Source organism: Alternaria hordeiaustralica, assembly GCF_023758085.1.
Source record: "Alternaria hordeiaustralica strain BMP 2776 chromosome Unknown scaffold_2, whole genome shotgun sequence".
NCBI classification, from domain to species: domain Eukaryota; kingdom Fungi; phylum Ascomycota; class Dothideomycetes; order Pleosporales; family Pleosporaceae; genus Alternaria; species Alternaria hordeiaustralica.
Genome location: NW_026056774.1, coordinates 903835 through 925418, shown reverse-complemented (window position 1 = coordinate 925418; position 21584 = coordinate 903835). Strand labels below are relative to the sequence as shown.

The 21584-nt window shown below is 53.7% G+C and overlaps 6 protein-coding genes across 6 annotated transcripts; 2 read left to right on the top strand and 4 right to left on the bottom strand.

Annotated features, from left to right (window-relative positions):
* Window positions 1-993: 993 nt before the first annotated feature.
* On the top strand, window positions 994-4404 carry J4E84_001771 (uncharacterized protein; the record flags this gene model as incomplete). Its single annotated transcript, XM_049384401.1, has 1 exon — window positions 994-4404. One exon carries the CDS (start codon window positions 994-996, stop codon window positions 4402-4404), a length of 3411 nt encoding a protein of 1136 aa, XP_049247757.1.
* Window positions 4405-5227: 823 nt separating this feature from the next.
* J4E84_001770 (uncharacterized protein) lies at window positions 5228-10984 on the bottom strand (the record flags this gene model as incomplete). Its single annotated transcript, XM_049384400.1, has 1 exon — window positions 5228-10984. The coding sequence occupies one exon, from the start codon at window positions 10982-10984 to the stop codon at window positions 5228-5230; it is 5757 nt and encodes a 1918-aa protein (XP_049247756.1).
* An 864-nt stretch (window positions 10985-11848) lies between these two features.
* Window positions 11849-12904, top strand: J4E84_001769 (uncharacterized protein; the record flags this gene model as incomplete). Its single annotated transcript, XM_049384399.1, has 1 exon — window positions 11849-12904. One exon carries the CDS (start codon window positions 11849-11851, stop codon window positions 12902-12904), a length of 1056 nt encoding a protein of 351 aa, XP_049247755.1.
* A 685-nt stretch (window positions 12905-13589) lies between these two features.
* On the bottom strand, window positions 13590-15828 carry J4E84_001768 (uncharacterized protein; the record flags this gene model as incomplete). Its single annotated transcript, XM_049384398.1, has 3 exons — window positions 13590-14862; window positions 14915-15311; window positions 15411-15828. 3 exons carry the CDS (start codon window positions 15826-15828, stop codon window positions 13590-13592), a joined length of 2088 nt encoding a protein of 695 aa, XP_049247754.1.
* Window positions 15829-16341: 513 nt separating this feature from the next.
* On the bottom strand, window positions 16342-17004 carry J4E84_001767 (uncharacterized protein; the record flags this gene model as incomplete). Its single annotated transcript, XM_049384397.1, has 1 exon — window positions 16342-17004. One exon carries the CDS (start codon window positions 17002-17004, stop codon window positions 16342-16344), a length of 663 nt encoding a protein of 220 aa, XP_049247753.1.
* Window positions 17005-20112: 3108 nt separating this feature from the next.
* Window positions 20113-20943, bottom strand: J4E84_001766 (uncharacterized protein; the record flags this gene model as incomplete). The annotated part of the gene is made up of 1 exon (XM_049384396.1): window positions 20113-20943. The coding sequence occupies one exon, from the start codon at window positions 20941-20943 to the stop codon at window positions 20113-20115; it is 831 nt and encodes a 276-aa protein (XP_049247752.1).
* Between the last annotated feature and the right edge of the window lie 641 nt (window positions 20944-21584).

Sequence of the window (21584 nt, the reverse complement as noted above, 5' to 3'; positions counted from 1 at the left end):
TTTCTCAGATCTTCTGCTGGCCAGCATCGCTCCTCTGCTGCTGTTGCGCAACTGATGCCGGAAAGAGGTAAGTCTCCTGGGCCTATTCTCGAACTTGATACTGACTGCAGCAGTGTACTGGCTTTACCTGTGGACACGGGCAATGCTATCAGCAATGCGATACCGATATGACGAACCTTGACTTATTCGACGAGACCTCCGCGACTTCCTATACGATCGACCCTTCTTGACGCTTCATTTCGCACACACCATCAGATTTGGCTGAGCAATGATTGGAGAACTGGTGAAGAGCTGGCGGCTTGAACATGATACCCACCAGCGACTGGATTTTTACGCGTTATAATATATTCGTACACGAGTCCATGCTTTTTACGGTGAAGTTCACGGTGAGAAAAATATATTCGTGAACTAGCATGTCAGGTCACATAGTCTAGGTATGTGGGCTGACAAGGCGCGTTCACATCACGTGAGAACGCGTTTACGGGTTTCGGTTTACAGGTTACAGGTTACCGTTTACAGATTACGGTTACCATATTACGGTTTACAGGTCGCAGAACACAGATTACAGTCAACAGATTATGGTTCACAGATTACAGTACCCAGATTACTACAACAGATCCCGGTAACACTTACTTGACAACATCTCAATAGGACTGTTCGCTAAGACTCTTTCACTTACAAAAACCTAATTGGGAAGCGAGCTAGAACCAGCGACTACGCACGGCTCCAACACTCAATTACTTCACCCACCTGCAGCGGCGCCCTCTCAACCCCATCCCCTCACCATTTGAGAGATACGCGTGCACGCGGGTATCAATTGCTCATGAAAAAATAGCGGATACTTGCGCCGGTCTCTACTACCAACAATCGCCGCCTTTGGACGCGCCAAAGAGCAAAGAGCAACACGTCAACAACAGACCGTTTGCACAATTGCCTTTTTTGGATCAGTTTGTTTAGACAACAGACATGCGTATCTACTCCCCCACCCACGAAATGGATTTCGAATATGATCCGGACGGACCTTCCGCGCGCTTTGACGACCCGAACCTGCCCTCTTGTACCGCCTATGGTCCCGACTTATTTGGAGAGTTGATTGGTTACGAGATGTTGGAGGCTGAGGTGGTAGCTCCTTGGTCCTTAGGAGAGCTAGGTTACACGAACGACGCGCAACACGTGCACACGGATGGTCGCATTGAAAGTCAGCAACACCTACCGGATTACTACGCGTGCAGTCCGCATACGGATACTTGGGAAGACGGTCTGCAGGATATTGAGAGTTTCGATTGGGCGAGCCATAAAGATAATGAGGTTACCGCTAGTGAGCTGTCAAACAAGAACCAGGGCGAGGAAGAGGTTGAAGCTACCAGTGTCGCCGATACTCAGTGCTTGGATGACCAAGGTCAGAATGCTGGTCCCATCGAACGCGAAGCCCCAAATCTCTCTGAAAAGGTAGATTCGCCGACCACTCAACCCAAAACTCCTATCAAAAAGCCGAGCAAAGCCCCACTGTCTGATGGAACCGCAATTTTCCCCACAGAATCTAAGACGAGCGCGGAACACACACATCCTACGTCGCCAGCCTCCAAGCTTAGCCCGGAACGCGAAAAGACGGCTTTGCATACGAACACACTTCCACATGTTACAGAGACTGTAGAATCTGGTCTGCCAGTGATCGATGAGAAGCATGTCGAAGCCCCAGATCTCATGGATATCGACGACCTCGCCATAGTTGTTGAAACCGAGCGCTTGAACATCGGCCCTCAGATGCAAGATAACGTGGCTGCCGAAGAGGGGCCTGTTGAAACTTACCCTAATCCAGTCCTCCATGATGCTGAAGGTAACATGCTTTCCGAGTTGCAATCCTGTTCTGGCTCAGAAGATGACAAGGCTGCGGAGGCATCAACGATCCCCCTTGCATCGGCTTCTTCAAGACATGACAGCCTCGCAGTGCACAATTCAAACCTGGAAAACTCGTCACAGGTCGACACAGCTTCCCAAAAGCCACCGACGGGCGTATCGATGCAGCCAAAATCGCACGTAACTTCAGATGAAGTACAACATACGCCGCATAATCCTGGTAGTGAATACGACGAAGAAGCTATTCAAAGTGCTTTGGAGGCACTAAGCCGAATCCAGACGCAGGAAGATCGTTTGGATAATGAAGAGCAGCTTGATGACGGCTCCGCGATGCAAATCGAGCCTGCTACCGAACCTCTGCGATTGCCGCCAGAAGCGCTTCCTGAAGTGCGAGACTCTCCGGCACACTTGAAAGCCGATGAGGAGCCGGAATTCAGGTCTGAACCTACAACTTCCGTTCTACCAGATTCTTCCATGGTAATTGAGGGTGACCCGTTAAGCCCAAAATCGCCTGAGGCACTCTCGCGTGTCCAAGAAGATGTCGAAGGGCCATGGCAAGCGCAGTTGCGGGATGCGGCGGCCGACTCACTGCCTAGCGTTCTCTCCGAACCTTTGCCCTCAAAGAATCGTGATCATAGCGATCCATCGACTAGCGAACCTCCGGAGGTCGCTGCTGGAGAAGCAAGTCCATCATTTGCGGGTCCGACGTCTGAGCTGCAGTCGGAAAGCAATGTGGCCTTACCGCCCCTTCCGTTCCCATCTGAAGACGAAGTACGTCATGAGAAATCTCAGATCTCGCCTGCTGAAGTGCCCGCGGATGAAGAGAACATAAGTGCGGCGAAACTAGCTCATAGGCTGTCCAAGCCCCCAGCCCCATCCGACGTAGAGCCGAATACTACGTTTGAAGACAACACCACTGTACCCGACGTCGATGACAGTACCAGCGTGGTAGCCATTCCCGAAGAAAATCGGATGGAAGATGTATCGTTCGCCCACCATCTGGATACTACCAAAGACCTTGGTTCTACAACGGCAGTACCTGAACCAGAAACTCAGCCTGTCCACCCGCATAAGCGATCGAAAGCGTCCAAGAACACAGCGAGCGTTTCCGAAAGTGATTCAGACGGTCCCGCCAAGAAAAAGCGGAAGGCTAATGTCGCTTCCCTTGCTAAGGCACGTGCTATCAAAGCTGCAAACAAGAAGCCTAACAAAGCTCCCAAAGACCAGGAAGACGAATCTACGCCACCGCCAGCTAAGGGCAGACGTGCTGCGGTCAAGTCGAAGAAAGAGGCTGCTCATGTGGATGTTAGCAACGAAGAACCGACTCTATCAACCAAGCATGGAGGTGCATTAAAACATACCGGATCATCTGCAAAAGCACCCATAGTAGTTGAATCTGATGATGCCATCATCAGTGCTCAATCTGACCAGGGAGGCGACAGTGCCGACATGGACGAGCACTACAGCGATGTCGAGAAGCCGGTCACACCTAGCAAGCAAACGCCCGCCGCAGAGATCGTTCTAGGTACACCACTGTCGAGACCGGCAGTCTCGAAACGTGAACTTCAGGACCTTACTTCGACCTCTTATAGACAGCACCCATCAAAGGCAAAGCCTATATCGCGTAAGCTGTTTCCACCGCATAAGCCCGAGACTTTAGGCGAACTCATGTCGAGCATGCCAGCTACTGCAGACTCGCCAACTGTTGCAGTCAGTGACGCTGACTCTGTTGATCTCTTTGGAGACTTGGGCGTTCCTGATACCACTACCAAGGCACCCAAACGTCCTGCATCAAAGCCTAGGGCTGCTCAGGCGAAAGCCGCGAGGGCGAAGAAAGCTCCTGCTGCTCGTACTACAAGGAAACGCAATGCTTCGCCCAAGAAGGAGGAAAAGACCAAATCCAAGGAACAGGAAGAGTATGAACTATCGGTACTATTCCCAGAACCGAAGATTGATACTAAAGGACCTAGCCCAGAGATTGACGTGCCCACTCCCCCGAGGCCCCTCAGAAGAACCACTAAGCAGAGCATCTTAGACGAGCCTGAAGGCGACTACGATGCTCACGAGGACAACGGCGACCCTGAAAACGCAAACGAAGACGACGATGATGATTTCGAAGATGCACAAGAAACCATCGAAGCATCCAGCGACGACAATGACTCACAGGACGGCATTTCCCCACCACCCAAGAAACTCAAGCTCAAGAACAAGCCTCTAATGCTCGCTGGCCACACCATCCGCCAAACCAGATCTCGCGCCACCACCACCACCCCAGCTCGCAGCATCGCTCCCAAAGCCGCAGCACACGCCAAGAACAAATTTGGATTCACGCCTCCCCTGACTCGGCAAGCAAAGAAGACTGCCAACGCTCCTGATGCGTCTGCATCTGCATCAGCCAAACCTGTCCCGAAGGCTAAAACGCTGACGAAGTCCAAAGCGGTTCCCGAGCCAGCTAAGCAGCCTTCTGTACGCAAGACGCGCCAAGCGTCTGCGATGGAGGAGGAGGATAAAGCTAAGTCTAAGAGGAAGCTCAGGAGTGGCGGTTGACGGGCTTGAGCGTCAAGTATGTGTAGTGGAGAACTTGGAAAGGATTGGCTGGCTTTGTGTATTCGAATGATGAGATGCTCACTTTGTCATTGGCTTGAGATGAATGCGGGGTGGATTGGATAGTGTGCAGCGCTCTTTCGCATGTACACAGAAAAACAAAAAGGCTACCCTGGCTCTCAGCTAGAAGACAAGAAACACCAGGAATGTGGCAAAGTTTATCAGGATACAGTCTTGGAACCACCTCATTCAAGGGAAAGGATAAATACTTTAGAGCCTCCGTTGACCTTGGTCACCCCCTTTGCATATTGCTTTCTTGATGTAGGCCGCAGAAATGTTAAATTTTCCATAACTGAGGTGAAACCGTGTCTATATGTATTACTATATTACTAACCAAGTCAAACGAAACAATGTAAAGAGATAGGCCACTTCTACACGGATTGTAATGGTAAAGGAGAAGGAAACGCAACAAAATAGGAGAAATTGATTAATGACGAGAGAAAGACTTGTATATGCAATAGCGAAGTGCAGATGCGCGACGCGGAAAAACGCCAGTGTAATGCTTTCTTTCCCACCCCTATCCCCTCCAACAATGCACCAACGATGACAGAAGACTCGACAAATGGAACGACAACGAGAGAGAAGCGACAAAAGTGGGAAACCTGATCCAAAACTCCAATATGCAAGCTCTACGACTCGCCTTGGTATATCACGGCATTCAAGCCGCTCCTGCGCAAGCCCTACAGCGACTGCGTCTGGAGATTAATTACTGCAGGTACTGTTAGTACGAGATGCCACAAAAGTAGAGGGGATAGGTGCAAACTTACTAAATCTCCAACGGCGCAATCTGATCGACATTGTACAACCATCCGCCACCTCTCTCCTCACTCTCCAACCAATCATATGGCCAAAGCACGATATGGCCCTGGACCAATTCCAACAGCCGCTTCGCATCCTCTTTGTCTAGCATGATATCCGCATCTGTAGCGTTGAACTGCCTGTTCGACGATTTCGTCGTAGCGCGGCGACGAGAACGCTTGGTATTCGAGCGGTTGGGTGTATTGTTCGAGTTCTGGTTCTGAGGCAGCGCATTGGGATGGATGGGCGGTTCGGAAATGGTAACGCGTTGGGAGCGTTCGCGGTTAGAGTGCGATGTCGGAGGTGGGTTTTGCGAGTGGGATGCGAAGTCGGTGTGTGCGCTCTCGTTGGGGACGGGCGGTGGAGCAGGGAAGGTGAAGGTCTTCTCTGGAGGAGCGGGATTCATGGGAGAGACTACGGCGTCGTCGGCGGGCTCGGGAGCTAGCTTCTCATTCAGCGTTGTGCCGGATGCGGTGTCGAGGTGTAGACCACGTGTGGCGGGGGGAGGCGGGCTTTGGGATTGTACGCGCTTCTCTTGGTCATCGGCCCATTGCTCTACACCGCCCATGCTCGAGTGGTGGGTTGTTCCATGGACGTTCTCGCCGTTGACTCTGTCCGAGTTGTTCGTCATCTTCTCGGTGAGCTTCTCGCCTAGAGCGCCAACCTGCTTGCCGACAGTACCAGCAGTCGAGGTGAACTTGCTCGTGAGACCAGTGCCGGGCGGTCCAGTCGTGCCCGGGGCATCCTGCTGCTTGTGCATTTGGCTCTTGTCTCCACCCTGAGATTTAGTGAAACGTTCCGAGAATGCAGCGTACTCCTGGTACTCCTTCCATGTTCGGACTTCGTTGTCTGGCATGCAGCGGAAGACCTGGCGGAAGAGCTTAGTGTTGTTCTCTGCAATTTGATGCCAAGTGTCGAGGAAGAAGGTGTCGTTGATAGGATCGCGCATGCAGTCCTCGGTCACGACAGGTCGACGCATTTCCGAGAGAAGAGGGTTGATGACAGAAGAGGAACCCTGGCTAAAGGTACGTTGTAGAGCAGGCGGGCCGCCAATGTCTGTGTCATCCGAGATTGGCAACGCAGGCAACTGGCTGAGCTGTGTCAAACCTAGCTTGAACGTGTCCATGCGAGGTAGCTTAGGAGGTGGGAGGCCAGCATAGCCAGTTCCATCGGTCTGTGCGCTGACGTTGCTGGCCCTGGTGCCGGTGGTACCACTGCGCTTGCGCGTCTTGAGTGTCGCACTCTTCCTGGGTACAGCTGCAGCACCTTCAGCAGCGATATCCGTAACGAGTTTCTCATGACCATGCTCATCGATGTAGGAATCTCTGGCTTGCGTTATGATCGGTCGCAACTGCTCGGCTTCCAGCATATGATCAGCGCCCTCGCCACGAACGTCTTTGGTATGCGCCGTGTTGTGCTGCACACGAGAATCCGCCGATGGCTTCTTGGTACTTTGCAGATGTGGGTTTTGGTCCTGCGCCCAGTCGAAGTCATGGTTGAAGCTGTGTAGCTTTTCTGCCTTCTGGATGAGCTCATCCTGCATCTTGTAGTTGTTCTCTTCCAGCTTTTGTTCAGTCGCGCGCTGAGCCGTTGGGGATCCTGGACCAGAGGACTCTGTCTGGAAACCGACGCTATCGGCATCATCAGACATCTGGCTGAGCATCTCCTCCTCAGAGATGCAGTCAACATCGACACCCAAATGCTCCCGCATGAGACGCATACGCAACGTGTGCGGGAACTTGCCCACCTTGTATGGCTGGCCACCCATATAGGAATCAAGTAGCTCAGTATCGCGGATGACGGCAGCGATTTCGGAGTCTCGTGATCCCAACATAGAACGCTCGTTGATGTTTGCGGACCCGATGATGGCAACTCGGTCATCGACTACCATGATCTTCGCATGGATGTACAGCTGCTCTGTAACCAGCATCTTGTTCGGGCCGACCTCGCCCCACGATCGGAGTGCGTAGAAGTTGATGTAATCTTCGGGCTCGATGCCGGCAGCTCGCAAGCGTCCGAAAATGGAGCCTTCGCCCCGGCAGATGCTGTGGTATTGACATGTCATGATCAGACGGACACTGCTGCCTTCTTGTTCATCGACAGTGTTCTGGTATCCAGGCATCAACGGAAGCATGATGCATGCTCTCCAGTCTTCGTCGTTGGCATGGGCACGCTTGATACGGTCGACAATCGCATCGTTGATCTTGTTCTCAATCTTCGTTCCAAGCACTTCGCCGCTGCTGATGTAGAACTGGTTCTCGATGTACACGAAATGCTCGGATGTGGCAATCATCTGCACGTACGCGTTCATGATACTGTGCTCGACCTTGTTTGGTGTACCCAGAGACCAGGCACAGGCGGAACGTAGGATCTGTACTTCGCAAGTTCCATCAAGCCCAAGAGCTTCTATATCGGCGGGGTTGAAGTCAGGCGGAGGAAGGAGGAAGGGTGTCGGTCGCGAAGGCTTGCGCTGGCGAAGGAGATAGTTCCATCGCTGTACGAAATGGCGGGTCAAGTCACGAGCGGGTTGACCCACGATCTGCATTCCGACGTCGTGCCACGGCATCCTCGGGACTCTCGATCGGTCGTACATCTCCTCGTAGGGTTTGTCGAGAGCGAAGAAGTCTTGCACACGGGGATTGGAGTAGTCCTTACCCGGCCACAACTGACAGTGGTCGGCGTCCTTAGGCGTATCATCGAGCTCGAAGCCTGTGGGCTTGTCGTCCACAACAACGTGCTGTGGTGTGTCCCAACGACCGAAACACAGGTCAACGCCTCCACAGAAGGCCACAGTGTGATCGATAACGCAAATCTTTTCGTGATGGGACCAGAAAAATGTGTTCTGGCGAATTTGATTTGGCGATCGTTGGACGAAGATGTTTGGGTGGAGATCTAGCAGAGAAAACTTGGAATACTCAGAGTCGATGGGAATAGCAGCGCCGATGTTGCGATACATAATCACAAAGATCTTAACACCTTCCTGTGCTTTGCGTTGGAGAAGTCTGTCAAGTCTCCACTTCTGACTGATGGCAGCTGGGCGACGCAAGTAAAGCTCTGGGCTGAGCCACCAGTCGTGAATGTAGATGACGTCGCGCGCCATACTGATAGCTCGGGATACATTCCACATGTAGTCGCGACCGTCTACAAGCCATTGGGCGTAGATCTTCTTGCGCACTGGAGCGAAGCTGTCGAACCGCTGGCGTTGAGACCACAATGTGTTCTGTGACATGAAGTTGATGGATTCCTCGAACTGATGCAGCATCCGCTCATTACGAGCAAGTAGCTTCATCTTGCGTTCCGCGTTAACGAGCTTGAGCTGGTGATGACCTGTCGCAGACGCTTTTGCTTCGCTTGCAAGATCTCTGGCTTTCTTATCTCGTATCCTGGCAGATTTGGTATCTAGATGGAAGTCGGCATCGACCAAGAAGACATCGTAGACGTTCATCTCCTCAGGCGAGTCTACACAAACAACATAGCTGTGTCTCACTAGGAACCACTTGGGCCAGTGTCGATTCATCATGGCGAGCTTGGTCCAGCCTTTCCTGTTGTCAACACCTTTGGAGGATTTGATCATCATGTAGCCTTCCTTGCCATGGTAGCCGCCCTCAGCCGCTAGGCGGACACCCAGAGCAGACAGCTCGAGGAACTTGCACAGGCGGTTGCTGTCGGGACGGAAGATGAGGTAGGTCATGAGACCTCGCAGATATTGTTCCAACTTCTTCCGTTGGCGTTCATGATGATTCTGTTTCGCCTGTAGGGGCTGACCGGCGGCACCGGCAAAACTGCCCTGTCTCGCTACAAGGGCACCGACAGCACCCTGAGCTTGAGAACCACTTACGCTTGACTGTCTGCGACCTAAGAATGAGGACTTGCCTCGCTTGGGTCTGTTGGGGCGTTCGGTAGCGCTTGCATCGCCGTCTGGTCCGCTGGCTCCTGCTGCAGCCTCTTCCTCCTCTTCCTCACCTTCGTCATCAAGGATGCCGTAGCCTCGAAGACCTCGGAGATAGGGTAACACACTTCTGGGGAAGCGTGGGAGTTTTGTGCGTGGATCTTCTTTCTCTTCTTCCTTCTCAGCCTCGCCGTCTTTGGATGTCTTGTCTTTTAGTTCTCGCATACGGTTAGCCGGGCGACTACGGAAAGCGTCCTGCTTCTCCTGAACTTTGAACTTGAGATGCAGGTTGGCAAAATCGGCAACACTCCTGTAAACAACCCACTTCATCCTGGTCAGGCCACTGCCGTATTCCAGCTCTATGCGCAAAGCAGTATGCCGATCGCCCTCCTTCTTTGCGGGGCGGTCTGTGTCGGTGATGGTAACCTTGAGCTGCTCGAGAAGGACGGGAATACGCCTGTGGCCGTGCTCATCGCGTTGGAACATACTGGCAAAGAACAAGGCTGCGGGTGCACCAGCAAGCAACTCAGCCATCAGCTCAGCCGACTTTGCGTGGTCGATTTGGCGTTCGGCCTTTTGTCGGTTGCCGAGAAGCTTGAGGCTGTTCTTGATGGACTTCCACTTCTGCGCGCTCAAACTTGACGTCCGCTCGCTACGCATCCGCCATGGTGAGGGCTGTGTGTCTCCCGCAGCACCTCTGAAAGTAGTCAAGCTTCGCAAGTTGCCGGTAGGACGATTCTGGTGGCCCTCTTCCTCGCCGTTGGGGTCGTGTCTTCGCAAACCTCCATACGAAAGTCCCCTCGCACTGTGTAGTCCGCGTGTCCATGCGCTCTCTTTTGCGATGCGCGAGCGACCCTCGTCTTCTGAGTAACCCTGACGCTCGTTCTCGGGTATGTCATCCATGGTGGAGCGGCGTAGGAAGCCCGGGCGGGTCGAGGTAGGCGTCATGGTGGGTGAGTCACGCGAGAAGAAGCCGCCTGTTGTCTGCTTGGGCGTGGTAGGGGCCGTTTGGGTGCCTTCGCCCTCGCCGTCGAACCAACGGCGGCTGCTCTTCCGCCTCTTTTGTCTCGGTCTTCTTGAAGCACCCTCGCCAGCGCTAGACTCGCCATCAGCATCGGCCTCGCTGTCGTGTCCCTCGAATCGCGGCTCGTCGTGCTCGGATGTGGGCGAAAGCTGGCCATGGGGCGAGCCTTCATGGCCTGAGCTTCCTCCCAATGCACTCAGGCTCCTGCCGTGTCCCTGCATGGGCGCCGCCAGTGCCCTCAGCTTGCCCATGAGCGACGAGCTCTGCCCACTGCGCTCCTTGCCCTTTCCTTCGCCGTCCTCGACCTCCCATGACTGCTGGCGCGAGTTGGCGGCGGGCGGATCGGATGTGAATGTAGCGGAGCGAGCGAACTGGACGCTCTTGCGTTCTCGGGGTGCGTCGGAGAGTTCGCCCTCGGTAGGGTGTCGGGACATGGGCGCAAAGGGCGGGTAGTAGGAGCTGGTGGACCCATTGGACATGTGCGAGGAGGGCTTCGGGGCGCGGAGGGGGGCTTCAGCGGCTTCGACGGGCACGGGGATGCTACCCCCGTTGGCGTTCGCTGGGGCATGGAAAGGGAATTCGCCGGCTTCCTTGCTGGAGATGGGCGAGCCGGTTGGGGCAGAGCGCATGATCTTGGGGGCGCCGTCCGCGGGCGAGGGGTTGTGTATGTCTTGCGTCTCATTCCTGGGCTGTCCCAGGCTAAGCGGCGATAGCAGTCGGCCGGACTCGTCTGTCCTTCCTGATACTGCGGGCGATCGTGAGCGAGGGCTGCGCGTCGTGGGCGAGCCCCCGGTCTTGCTGGAGCCAACCATGATGACGACACGGAAGAGGCAGAAAGTGTCGGCGGGTGTCTTCTCACGGCGAGGTCGCGTGGGGGTGTGGTTGCTCGGCTTCTAGGGCGTTATACAGCCATGGTAGCCAGGAAACGTGCTGCTGCCGTCACTCGTCACGATGGATTGATGGAATGCTGCCCCAGGTGGAGTTGCAATATGCTCGCAGTGACAGGTCTAGGTCATGGATAGGCGAGAGAAAGAGACACGCGGCGCAGGTGATCAGTGTACGTCGTGCTGGGTCCCTGCGCGGTTCGAGTAATCTCCCAGGTGCTTTCCCCGGGCGTGAACTGTCTGGTTGCGCTAATACTTCCAAGGTTTTGGCGTCAGGGGCCCTCTCCGCCTTGCTGACCGCCTGCACCGCGTCGAGGCTCCACACCACAGATATGTACAATGCAGCGCCCTGCAGAACGCGTCAAATATCGCTTTCGTCGCGTTCGTGACGTCGCATTCACATGCAATGCCCGCTTCTCTGCGACAGAGACTCGATGATGTCGCCGCCGTCTCTCTGCGGCGTGGCTGCACCCCGCACTGTACTCCCAATCAGTACAAGCATACCGAACTCACCACACGTGTGCACAATGGAAAGACGCCTTGTACCGCTGTATAATCGCGCCATGCATCCATATGCCATGGCCAGCACATCGCCCAGTGCCGCCTGTGAAGCTTGTCACACGATGATGTAGTTCTGCCGTCGACGGCAGCCTCGGTCGGCGATCCCCTGCCCCTCCGCATGCCCATGTTCCGAGATACACCAGACGAATAGCTCCATATTCTTCCTTCGGTCTTGCTAATCGCTCAACCCTATATCGCTATCCTCACTATTCTTAAGCCTCACCAGCCAACATGGCAGCGACCACGAATCCCCTCCACGGGACGCAGAACTCGTCCGACCTGCCCGTCTCCTCCCGCACCATCACAATCGCCGGCATCCTCGTTGACGTCCATGGCCTCGACCAACTCCCTCCTTCCCCGTCGTCAGTCGCCTGCCTATGGCTCCTCAATCCGCGATTGCAGACAAAAGAGACCATGGCTCCCATAGCCAGACGCGTCATCTCGACCTGGAACAAGCGCGTACAAGACGGCCGGGCCGGCAAGAACCCCAAGGGCTTGATCGCTGCTGCATTCGACCAACGTAATCACGGATCCCGCAAGGTGGACGATTTGCATAATCAAGCGTGGAGGGAAGGAAACGAGACGCATGCCCAAGACATGTTTGGATGCTTCCACGGCACCGCGACCGACACCTCCCAGCTCATCAACCATCTCGAATCCTACATCTTTACCGCCAAAGATAGCCCCAAGATCGAACAACACTTTGCCCTTGGAATCTCGTTGGGTGGACACGCGACATGGCATTGCTTGCTAGGTGACCCCCGCATCACCGCTGGCGTAGTCGGCATCGGCTGTCCAGACTACACGCGCTTGCTGACTGACCGCGCACGCCTATCCAAGAGAAAGACATACACGGAAACAACACCACCTGGAAGCGCATTCCTCGGATCCCCCGACTTCCCACAAGCGCTGCAGGACGCCATCGCCCAGTATGATCCTGCCGGTTTATTGCTACCGGGCATGTTCAATCCTCTAGGAAACGACACCCAACCCGATCAAGAGCAACTATCTAGAATGAAGGCCCTGATGAAGGAGAGACTTCAAGGCAAGCGCATCCTGAACCTCAGTGGACAGGCAGATAAGCTTGTTCCCTACTCGGCTGGTGAGCCGTTCTACAACATCTTTAAACAGGTACTAGCAGAAGACCCAAGTCTTGACATCACCTTCGAGGACGTGTTATTTGAGGGCGTAGAGCACGCTTTTCCTAAACCTATGGCAGACAAAGCAGCGGACTGGCTATGTGACATTTTGGCCACGGACGATGGGCCTATGTCAAGTAAAATATAGTGAAGCGCATACAAACAGCCATCGCACATAATTGAATACTCAAACAGCACCATCATAGTATCGCATCTTTCTTTCGCTTTGCTTGTCACTCGTTCACCCTCTACTTCTGTTTCTTGCTGCTGCCAGAAGTACCAAACATCTTGCTTCCATGTCTGCCTCCTCTCGACGCACCATGCGCAATCTGCGAAACCGCATAGCCCCAGAACACAGAATCCCACGCTACCACGCCTTCTCCACTCCCGAAGAGCAAGCGGCATACATCGATGACACAGCCCCCTCTCCCGCCAGCCTCCCTTACGCCGTGAACAGCTCGCCCACGTTGACTGAAATATCTTTAGCCCGGGAAATAATCATCAGACCCCTCGAAGAAGACGGAGATATTTACGAGCAAGAAACGTCAAGCAACCAGCCTAAAACCGCAGAAGAACACATTCTTGAGCGCATTGGCAGATTAATTGCCATGTTCACACTTTACAACCTAGCCAGGACTTGCGAGGAGATTGAAGAGGAAGATTGGGAAGAGTACATCACACCCTACGAAGAAGGCGATTTGGAGATGCTGGAACGTGTCTGTCCAAAGCAATGCTGGAACGAGGAGATAAGAGAGTCATGGCCGAATCTGATCGTATTCGCGCGGCGGGCAAGGAAAAATCCTAGTTAAAACTGATCGCACCAGATAGTCCACTCACACCAAAGTAAACCTCTCCACCAACCCCCCATCATCCATCCACTCACACACCCCCAAGTCCTTCGCTGAAAAAGGAACTTTACCCAACCTCTCATACACATTCCCCTCCCTCCCCTCCACCCTCGCCACAATAATCGCATGATAACTCGCCTCTCTCCCCATCTCCGCAGGCCTTACATGTTTCCACAGTATCGCAGCCCACAACTCCCTCCCCCTCGCCCTCTCCGTATGCGTCTGCGTGTCGAAACAAGTATACGTAGCCTCCATGTCCCCCTCTAGTTTCTCCTTCGTCTGCGCCACAGCACCCTTCTGCCGATTCGGAAAAACATCGCCCTCACCTTCTCTCTGTTCGGGCGCAGGGTACAAGCGTTCCAGCGGCGCGCTAATGTCTATGTACCCGTCTTTTACCTCGCCGAAAGGATTCTGAGCGCTCTTCAATGTGATACTCGTAGCGTGGATCTTGGCTAAAGCGGTCCATTCCCCTTTGTCCCACCCCACACCCGAATTCGGGCTGAAGAGGCCGAACGGCCCGTCGATGGCGGCCCAGGACCAGCTCGGTGCGCGGTATACTGCTGGTGCGGTTGTCGTGCCGACGGCTTGCCAGATGAGATCGTGAAGTAAGGTTGGGGACCAGTGTCCCGCGAGGTAAGTGGTTGGAGAAGGGAGCAAGGAAGCGTAGGTGCGTGCGAGGCCAGAGAGGGCGGGCAGTTTATCCGAAGGTTTGGTTAGAGAACGGCGGGAGTAGGCGTCGAGGACTGCATGCCAATGTAGCGTGGGGTTGTCTGGGATAGGTTTATCCGGAGAGGAAGGGTGGGTGTGGGATGGGAAGGTACGGCATGTAGTTGGGAAAAGAGTATCCCCTCGTCCTGGCAGGTAGAAACCATGCTCGCTCAGGAAAGAACAGTAGCACTCGAAGAACATCTGCTCCGTGCCGAAATGTAGCACACGCGGTGCGAGCCAGCGTTCTTGCAACGCCCAGCCGCGTTGGCTGAGTGGTTCGGTCTTTAGCAGTGCGTTGTTTCCGGCCCAGGAGGGCTTTGCGGCTGTTTCGCGGGAGGAGGAGAAGGCGTGGAGGATTCCTTTGATACCGTCTGTGGTTGTGTATTCGAAAGGGGAGTAGATGGGTGCGGGGCGGTTGTGAGAGAAAATGGTGAGACCGGATGCAGAAGATGGAGAACCGGTTGCGGAGAGCATGATGTAGGCGTTTGAGTAGACCGAGGCCATGCGAGATGTTTCGCGCGACCAGTCTTCTGAGTCGTCTTGGCAGATACTGGGGCTGTTAGTGTTTGGTGTTCTGAGTAGGATGGAGAGGGTTGGCTTACCAGAGGGAGTCGATCCATAGATATCCGATTCCCATTTCTCTGGCTATGAGAATGGCGTCCTGAAACGTCTTTGGGAGCTGGTCGGTATCGATACCCCTCTTGTTGGCTTCGATATTGGCACGTGTGGTTGCGAATGGGCTTGAATCGCCCCAGACATAACTCAGTGCTGCGTACCGTCCCAGTTCTCCTTCGGCGGGCGCATAAAGAGCTACTCTGTGCGGCGTCGAGTCTCGTATATCCAAGACACGAGCTGGAAGAGGTGCCGTATCGACATGACAGCGCCGATCCGTCCGTTGTTTTTCGCAATCGCGTACCCAGTTCAGGGCATGTGCAAGTGTATGCGGCGATGAGGAGAGTGTTTTGCGACCTCGAACGACAGCGGCCAACGGATCGCCGTCTACAACACCATTAGTCGGAGCAACCAACAGCTTCACCAAATCTCTTAGATACTTACAATCAGCACACAACCCCACAGCAGCAACCACCCAAACCTGACACCAATACTTTGTATCGACCGACACCACCATGAAACCTCCGGTATCATTCACACCCCTAGCGAGACACATCTTCCAATCCGGTCCTCCGCCACGCTCGGCACGAATTCCAGGTTCCTTCTTCGCCCCACTGAAGTCGGATTGAAACTGCGCGACATCGTGCTGTACGGTCTTGCAGATTGCGCAGTCATCGGCAGCGGCGGCTTCGAGGTCTTCGATAGATTGGTGGAAGGGTATGCCGATGGGTTCTTGATCTTTCGGACAGTCTTGCTTGTTCTTCCAGAGGTCCCTGAGAGGTTGGCTACTGATTTGGACTAGGCACGGGTAGTCGCGTCGAGTGATAGTATGGATCTTGTAATCGGGTGGTAGCTTAGGGATGTCGAGGACGTCGACCGACTGGCAAAGATCGCATAATGGCATGTTGACTTCTTTTTGATTCACTGCGAAGCTTTCATGTGTAGCCGTGATGAGAAGACGTGCTGCATATCGGGCCCTTCTATAGATTTAGCATTGTTGTTCTCTGTCGACATCATCGCCAGGCAGCCGTGGTGGCGAACGTATATTGCCAGACCACTGCACGTGTTGGAGTACCCTTGCACAGCACCTTGTAAAGCACCTTGCACAGCAATGCGATTGGAGGCGAGTTACCTGGTTTGCTTTGGTGAGATAACTTGATAGGTGCAGTTCGAGGCGTGGCTATGCCGGCACGAATGTACTGTGCTGTGCGGGGGAAGGATCAGCCAATGGGCATGGCTCGCCCTACGTAAATAATTCCTTTCAGGCTTGTTCCTTCCATTTTTGCCAGCGCCTTGCTCTGGTGATAAGATGCTACTTCTTACGTATGACTGCATTGGTTCGGTATGCATGCAATTCAGCGCATATTCCCGTGGCCATGAACATGCCTCACAATTGTTAAAACATTGCCCTTGTCATTTATAGCGAATGCCCACCGTACATCTTGCCTTCAACGACTGCTCCCACATCTTCTGCCGAGAAAGCGCAATGGCCCAGTCCATCAGTACCAGTACTGACAACGCCCCACTGCAGTTTCTTCTCGGCAATGTTCTCACCACTGCCAACCTGTTCTGTCGGATGACAAGCTGCGCTGATGGCCATACTGCAGCTGCCCACAATTGGCATTCCTCGCTTATATGGTGTGTACCCGAAAGCAACTATGCTGATGACCATTAGTCCACCCAACACTATCACTGATATGATGGCCGGCGGCGAGTAGCCCAGAGTCTTGTAATCGAATGGCATGTTCGATGCATCAGACCCAGTGCCCGGTTTCCCAAATGGGTCGTAAAAGTCGATGGCGATCAGGAAGATGCTTTGCGAAACCAGCCAGTGTAATGTGCCACTCAGCACCATGAGAGGTATACCGAAGCGATAGGGTAGCTGGAGGAAGTATGTCGACCGTTGAGCACCAGCAGGTTGATGAGTTACACGGAGGCCTTTGCGCTTGCCAGAATAAGACACCCATTCGTAGCCCATTAGCATGGCGGTAAAGAGAGCATTATAGCTGAAGTACAGAAATGACAGAGCTAGTTGGGGCGTGTTGGCGATGACAACGTTGGTAATCAAATCCGGTGGCATATAACTGATGGCTGTACGAGGATCCACAGCGCCTAAAGGCAATCAGCACCGTGCTTAATTTCACATGACAAACAAATCATACATACCAAATGAAAATTGATCAAAGGTAGCCCCCGTGGGTAGATGTTCGATTCCCATCTTAAGTAGGAAACCGACTATAGCTAGGGCAAGTAAAAACCTGATCGGTAATGTAAGCAAACTACCAACGATATATTTGGTTTAGCGGCGTAACCTACACAGCTACAACAACAATTCTGCGGGTGATGCTGGTCACATCTTTCCAGTGATAACGCCCGTCCCGCCATTGTCTTGGTCCCGCCTGATATCCTCTGTGGTGTCGAAAGTCTGCTAGTGTAGACAAACACATGTCCTTCGTTGTAACGTCTTCGTTTTCCAGAAACGAGACGACGGCGTCACCCATTGTCATAAGCGGCTCGTCGTGCACAAAGAATACAACATAGAACATTAGACATGCTTTGACTGTAGAAGAGTTAGAGTTGATTCGATCTCGAACGGTTGATCGACGAGCGTGTCCCTTACGCTGCTGCGTCTGTATAGGCGTAGAGAACGAGATCTGAACTCACAGAGATTGAGAATCGTAATGACAGTCGTAATAGTAGGCTCGAAGTGGAGCTTGCAGTGGGTTTGAGCCGGCTCACTTAGACAGTACTCCACTGGCGTACGTGACAGGTCGCAAAGCCCTTCATCGTCGCAAAGCCATCCAACCTGCCAAGATTCTTGCTTCTTGACATCCTGTACCCTGACTGAACATGGATTGAGTAGGTCGTGCGACGCGGAACACATCCAGTGGTATGCATTGCTAGCAAACCCGGAATCCGACGCAGTGTATGCATCAAAACCCGCAGCCCAATAAATGTGTGAGCCATTAATAAACTTGTTCTCCGTTGATGGAGGAAAGAAGCTATCGTCGGACACTAAAAGCAGATTCCGATGGTTGGATTGTATGCTAGTGGCATATTCGTCAATGCATCTGTTGGGCTCAAGCTTTTCAAGGTTGCCCGCGCGTGCTTTCTCCCAGAGGGATTCAAGTACGGATGGGATTTCGCCAGGACTGGCAATGAGCCTGGTCTGCCTATTTGGTCCACCTATGAAACTGGTACGGAGCTGCGGGGATTGTTCTGTGCAATTCGTGCAATTCTCTCCGTCCAGAAATGCTCGCCCGACGGAGAACACCCAGTAACTGTTGGATGATATCGAACCAAACACCGCAGAATTGTAACTGATAGATGTAAGTTACTAAAACGCTAGGATCAGTCAATGCCTTACAAAAGATGCAACGGCAAGGATGAGAGTCCCAATGCTGCCCACAGCACAGCTCTACGCCGGCTGATATGTCCGAGATTGCGTATGCCAGGTACACCCACATCGAGGTATACACTAGGCTTGCGACTGTGGGCAGAATCGACTTCGCTTCGCGTTGGTGCAGATAAACACTGCATTGTGTAGTTGCTCCCAGCCAACAGGATCGTACTCAAGATGTTGATGCCAAGATGGAGCCCGGTGTTCAGCCTTTTGACGTGATCGCAATCGCCATCGAAGAAGACACCCTTGGCGCCAGAGGTGGCAGCCAGACCTGATACCATGGCCACGAAGTTAATGAGAAAGACCACTGAAGCCAAAATCGCGAAGTTGAGCACGCCAAACCGCCATCCAGTGAAGCGAGACCCTAGATGTTTCTCCACCGCACGCTTGCGCAACCCAAGTATCGATGCTGCCTTCGCGCGAATGCTTTGTGGTAGCTGCAAGCTCCCGAGAGGTTTTCCATTACGGTCAGTTTGGGCTGTAAGCGGTACCTGCATCTCGAGATTGCTATTGGATCTCCATTCGGGGTGTATCGTTGAGCGTATCCTAGAAGGCAATAACCGCCAAATTGAATCAGGCATTGCGAAACCCATGAGCAAAAATGTTGGATCCGGTCCAAATCGCTAAGAAGACTTTTAATAATCTTTAGAAGTAGAACAACGTTAAAGAGACCAAAGAAGCGCGTAGTACCATGCGAGAGATTGCACCCTCGCTGGTACGAGCCCACCTATCAGCAGTGCCGCCTGATTTTTGCCAAGTATACCGGCCGCACATTCTGATGGGTTGAGGCTTACTCTGAGCCTCCTGCAAGGCGCCCCGCGCCGCATTGGGGGCCAAAGTCTGGATGCTAATTCGGTCCTATATCGCCAATCCGTGTGTATGGGTTGCGGTGAATGGTCGACTATCGCACGCATGTAGGAGCGTGAGATCAATGAACATAGTCATCGTATCCAAGACGTAGACGCAACGCGACGCGGGTGCGAGGAAAGGTTCGTTTTCGTCGGGTGTCGCGCACCTCGGAACTAACGGAAGCAGCCTTCCCGAGAAGCGCCCAGCAACCTGTGAAACAGCACCATCAGGGTGTGTGACAGCGAAAATAACCATCAGCGGTGCCGGTGCGAGAAGAGCGGTCTCGATTCAGGCGCACCGTCTGCACGAGTCATAAACAGACTGGGAAAAGGTGCTGGCCGGGAAACGCGACGCCGCGTCGTGCGCGCGACATGTTCGCGTTGCTGAGGAGCGGTAGTGCGGCAGAGCTCGGGGCAGTGCCTTCTCAATGCTCGTTCGTCACCGCGGCAGCATGTTTGATCGTGTTTAACGAGCGAAGATCTACTGAAAATAGAGTCAAGGAAATTGCGTGCCTCGGGGCATCGGTAAAGCACGTCAGCTTGCGCATGAAGGAAGACCCGTGGACCGGTCCGTGGCCACTTGGGAGGCATCGGATGCGAATTCAACAACAGCAGTTTTCAGGAAGTGGAGGTGATGTAAATGATATCGTAGTTTCATTGAGTTCTTGCCTGTTAAGTTTAGCGGCACGTACTGGCAGATGCGATCCAGTGTCTTTGATCAAGCATCGCAGCGTAAGCATCATAATAATATAGTACATGTCAGATAGAGTCACTTCCGGTGAGCCATCCGATTCCACCATCAACGCCGATTCGCCGAAGAAGAAACCCACATCGAAAACCGTAAGTCAATGCAGCCGAAATGATAACTGAGACGTGTTTTGTTGCCGTTCGTGGGGTAAGGAAACAAGAAGGAAGAGAAGAGATGGGTTTAGACGCGTCACATCTCCATCGCGTCGGTGTCTGCAGTCGCCATAGGGGCGTCGGCGACTGGCTGGGAAACAGGTGTCGAGGCAGGCGACGGCGTCAACTGGCGAGCATTGATGCGCTCACCCTCCACACGGGGAGTTGAGCCGAACATGAGGTTGCTGACAGTTCGCTCTAATGACCAGCCAACGAGCTGGCACCACTGAAGGTTATCCGAGAATAACCAGTAGCCCTGGACACCGTGTTGCTTAGCGCGTACGAGATACGCGTTGAGTGATTCCTTCTCCAACATCACCAGGACGTCGGTGAAGTCGAAATGACGCTCAATGACGCGGGAGTATGCGCGTGCCGCGTCGCGTAGATTGGGGTTGGTCATGACGTTCTTCCAGCCTACTCCGAGAGATGCGATGAGCGTGTTGACGGTGTTGCCTTTGTCGTCGATGAGCTCTTCGGTCTTCTGAGCATCCATCTCGTTGAGGGGAGTGATTTCGACATTGGCAGTTGGGCTCATGCGGACTGACTTGCGCGATACGGCGATAGGGCGAGCTTCAGCTTCTGCCTTCTCTTCTTTCTCGACCTTCTCTTCGTACCAGGTGCCCGATTGCGACTCGGCTGCCATGGTGTAGCCAGGCTCTCCAGGGTAGATGAGCGTCATCCCCGGGCCGTACACAGGCTCGGGCTTCGGCTTTGAAGGCGATTGAGTGACGATTGATCCGACGGGTAGATTCTCCTCCGGGTCGTCGACGTCGGCGATGGATCGTTTGCGCCCAGCGGTGGCATTGGAAACGGCGGCTAGATAGTTGAGCGAAGGCGGAGTAGGGTATTTGGGGCGGAAATTACCCATTGGTGCAGCGGCGCTCTGGTGATGCGGAAAGTAGTCCTGCGGTTGCTGGGGCGGCAGGACCACAGTTGGCGACGAGGCGTAGTAGTTAAGACCCATACTGTATGTTTAGTAGTTTAGCAATGTTAGAGTTCGTGAAGGATACAAAAACCTGTCTTGATCAAGACAGGACAGTGAGCATGCGACGATATAGTAAAGTCACTATGAGCGACAAAGATGAAGGTGGATGATGGCGAGAAGGTGAGGCGCGATGGAGATAGTGGATGATGGGGATGGGTAATGGTGATGGATGGGAGTGGTAAGATGAAGAAAAACCGAGCGAGGTGTGGGAGCGTCCAAGTTATAGACAGAAGAAGGGCGGCGTGCGGAAGTTTGGCGCAAAAGAAGTGAGAGGAAGGAAGGAAGGTTTGGAGGGCACCAGAGCGGTCTTGTAAGCTGCGCACGAGTCCCGTGAGAGGCTGGCTGCGACGCGGTGAGAGGCGGCAGAATGTAGGGTAAAATAGCCCGGCGAGTGATCTCCAGGGCAAGTCTAGCGCGTATTGGCCGTCACGCGAGGGCTGCCTGCCGGATTTGGTATGCGCCAAGGCTCTGTGTAAGGCAGGGCCGACCGGGGTCGTTGATGGAAGTTGCCGTTGATCGCGGGC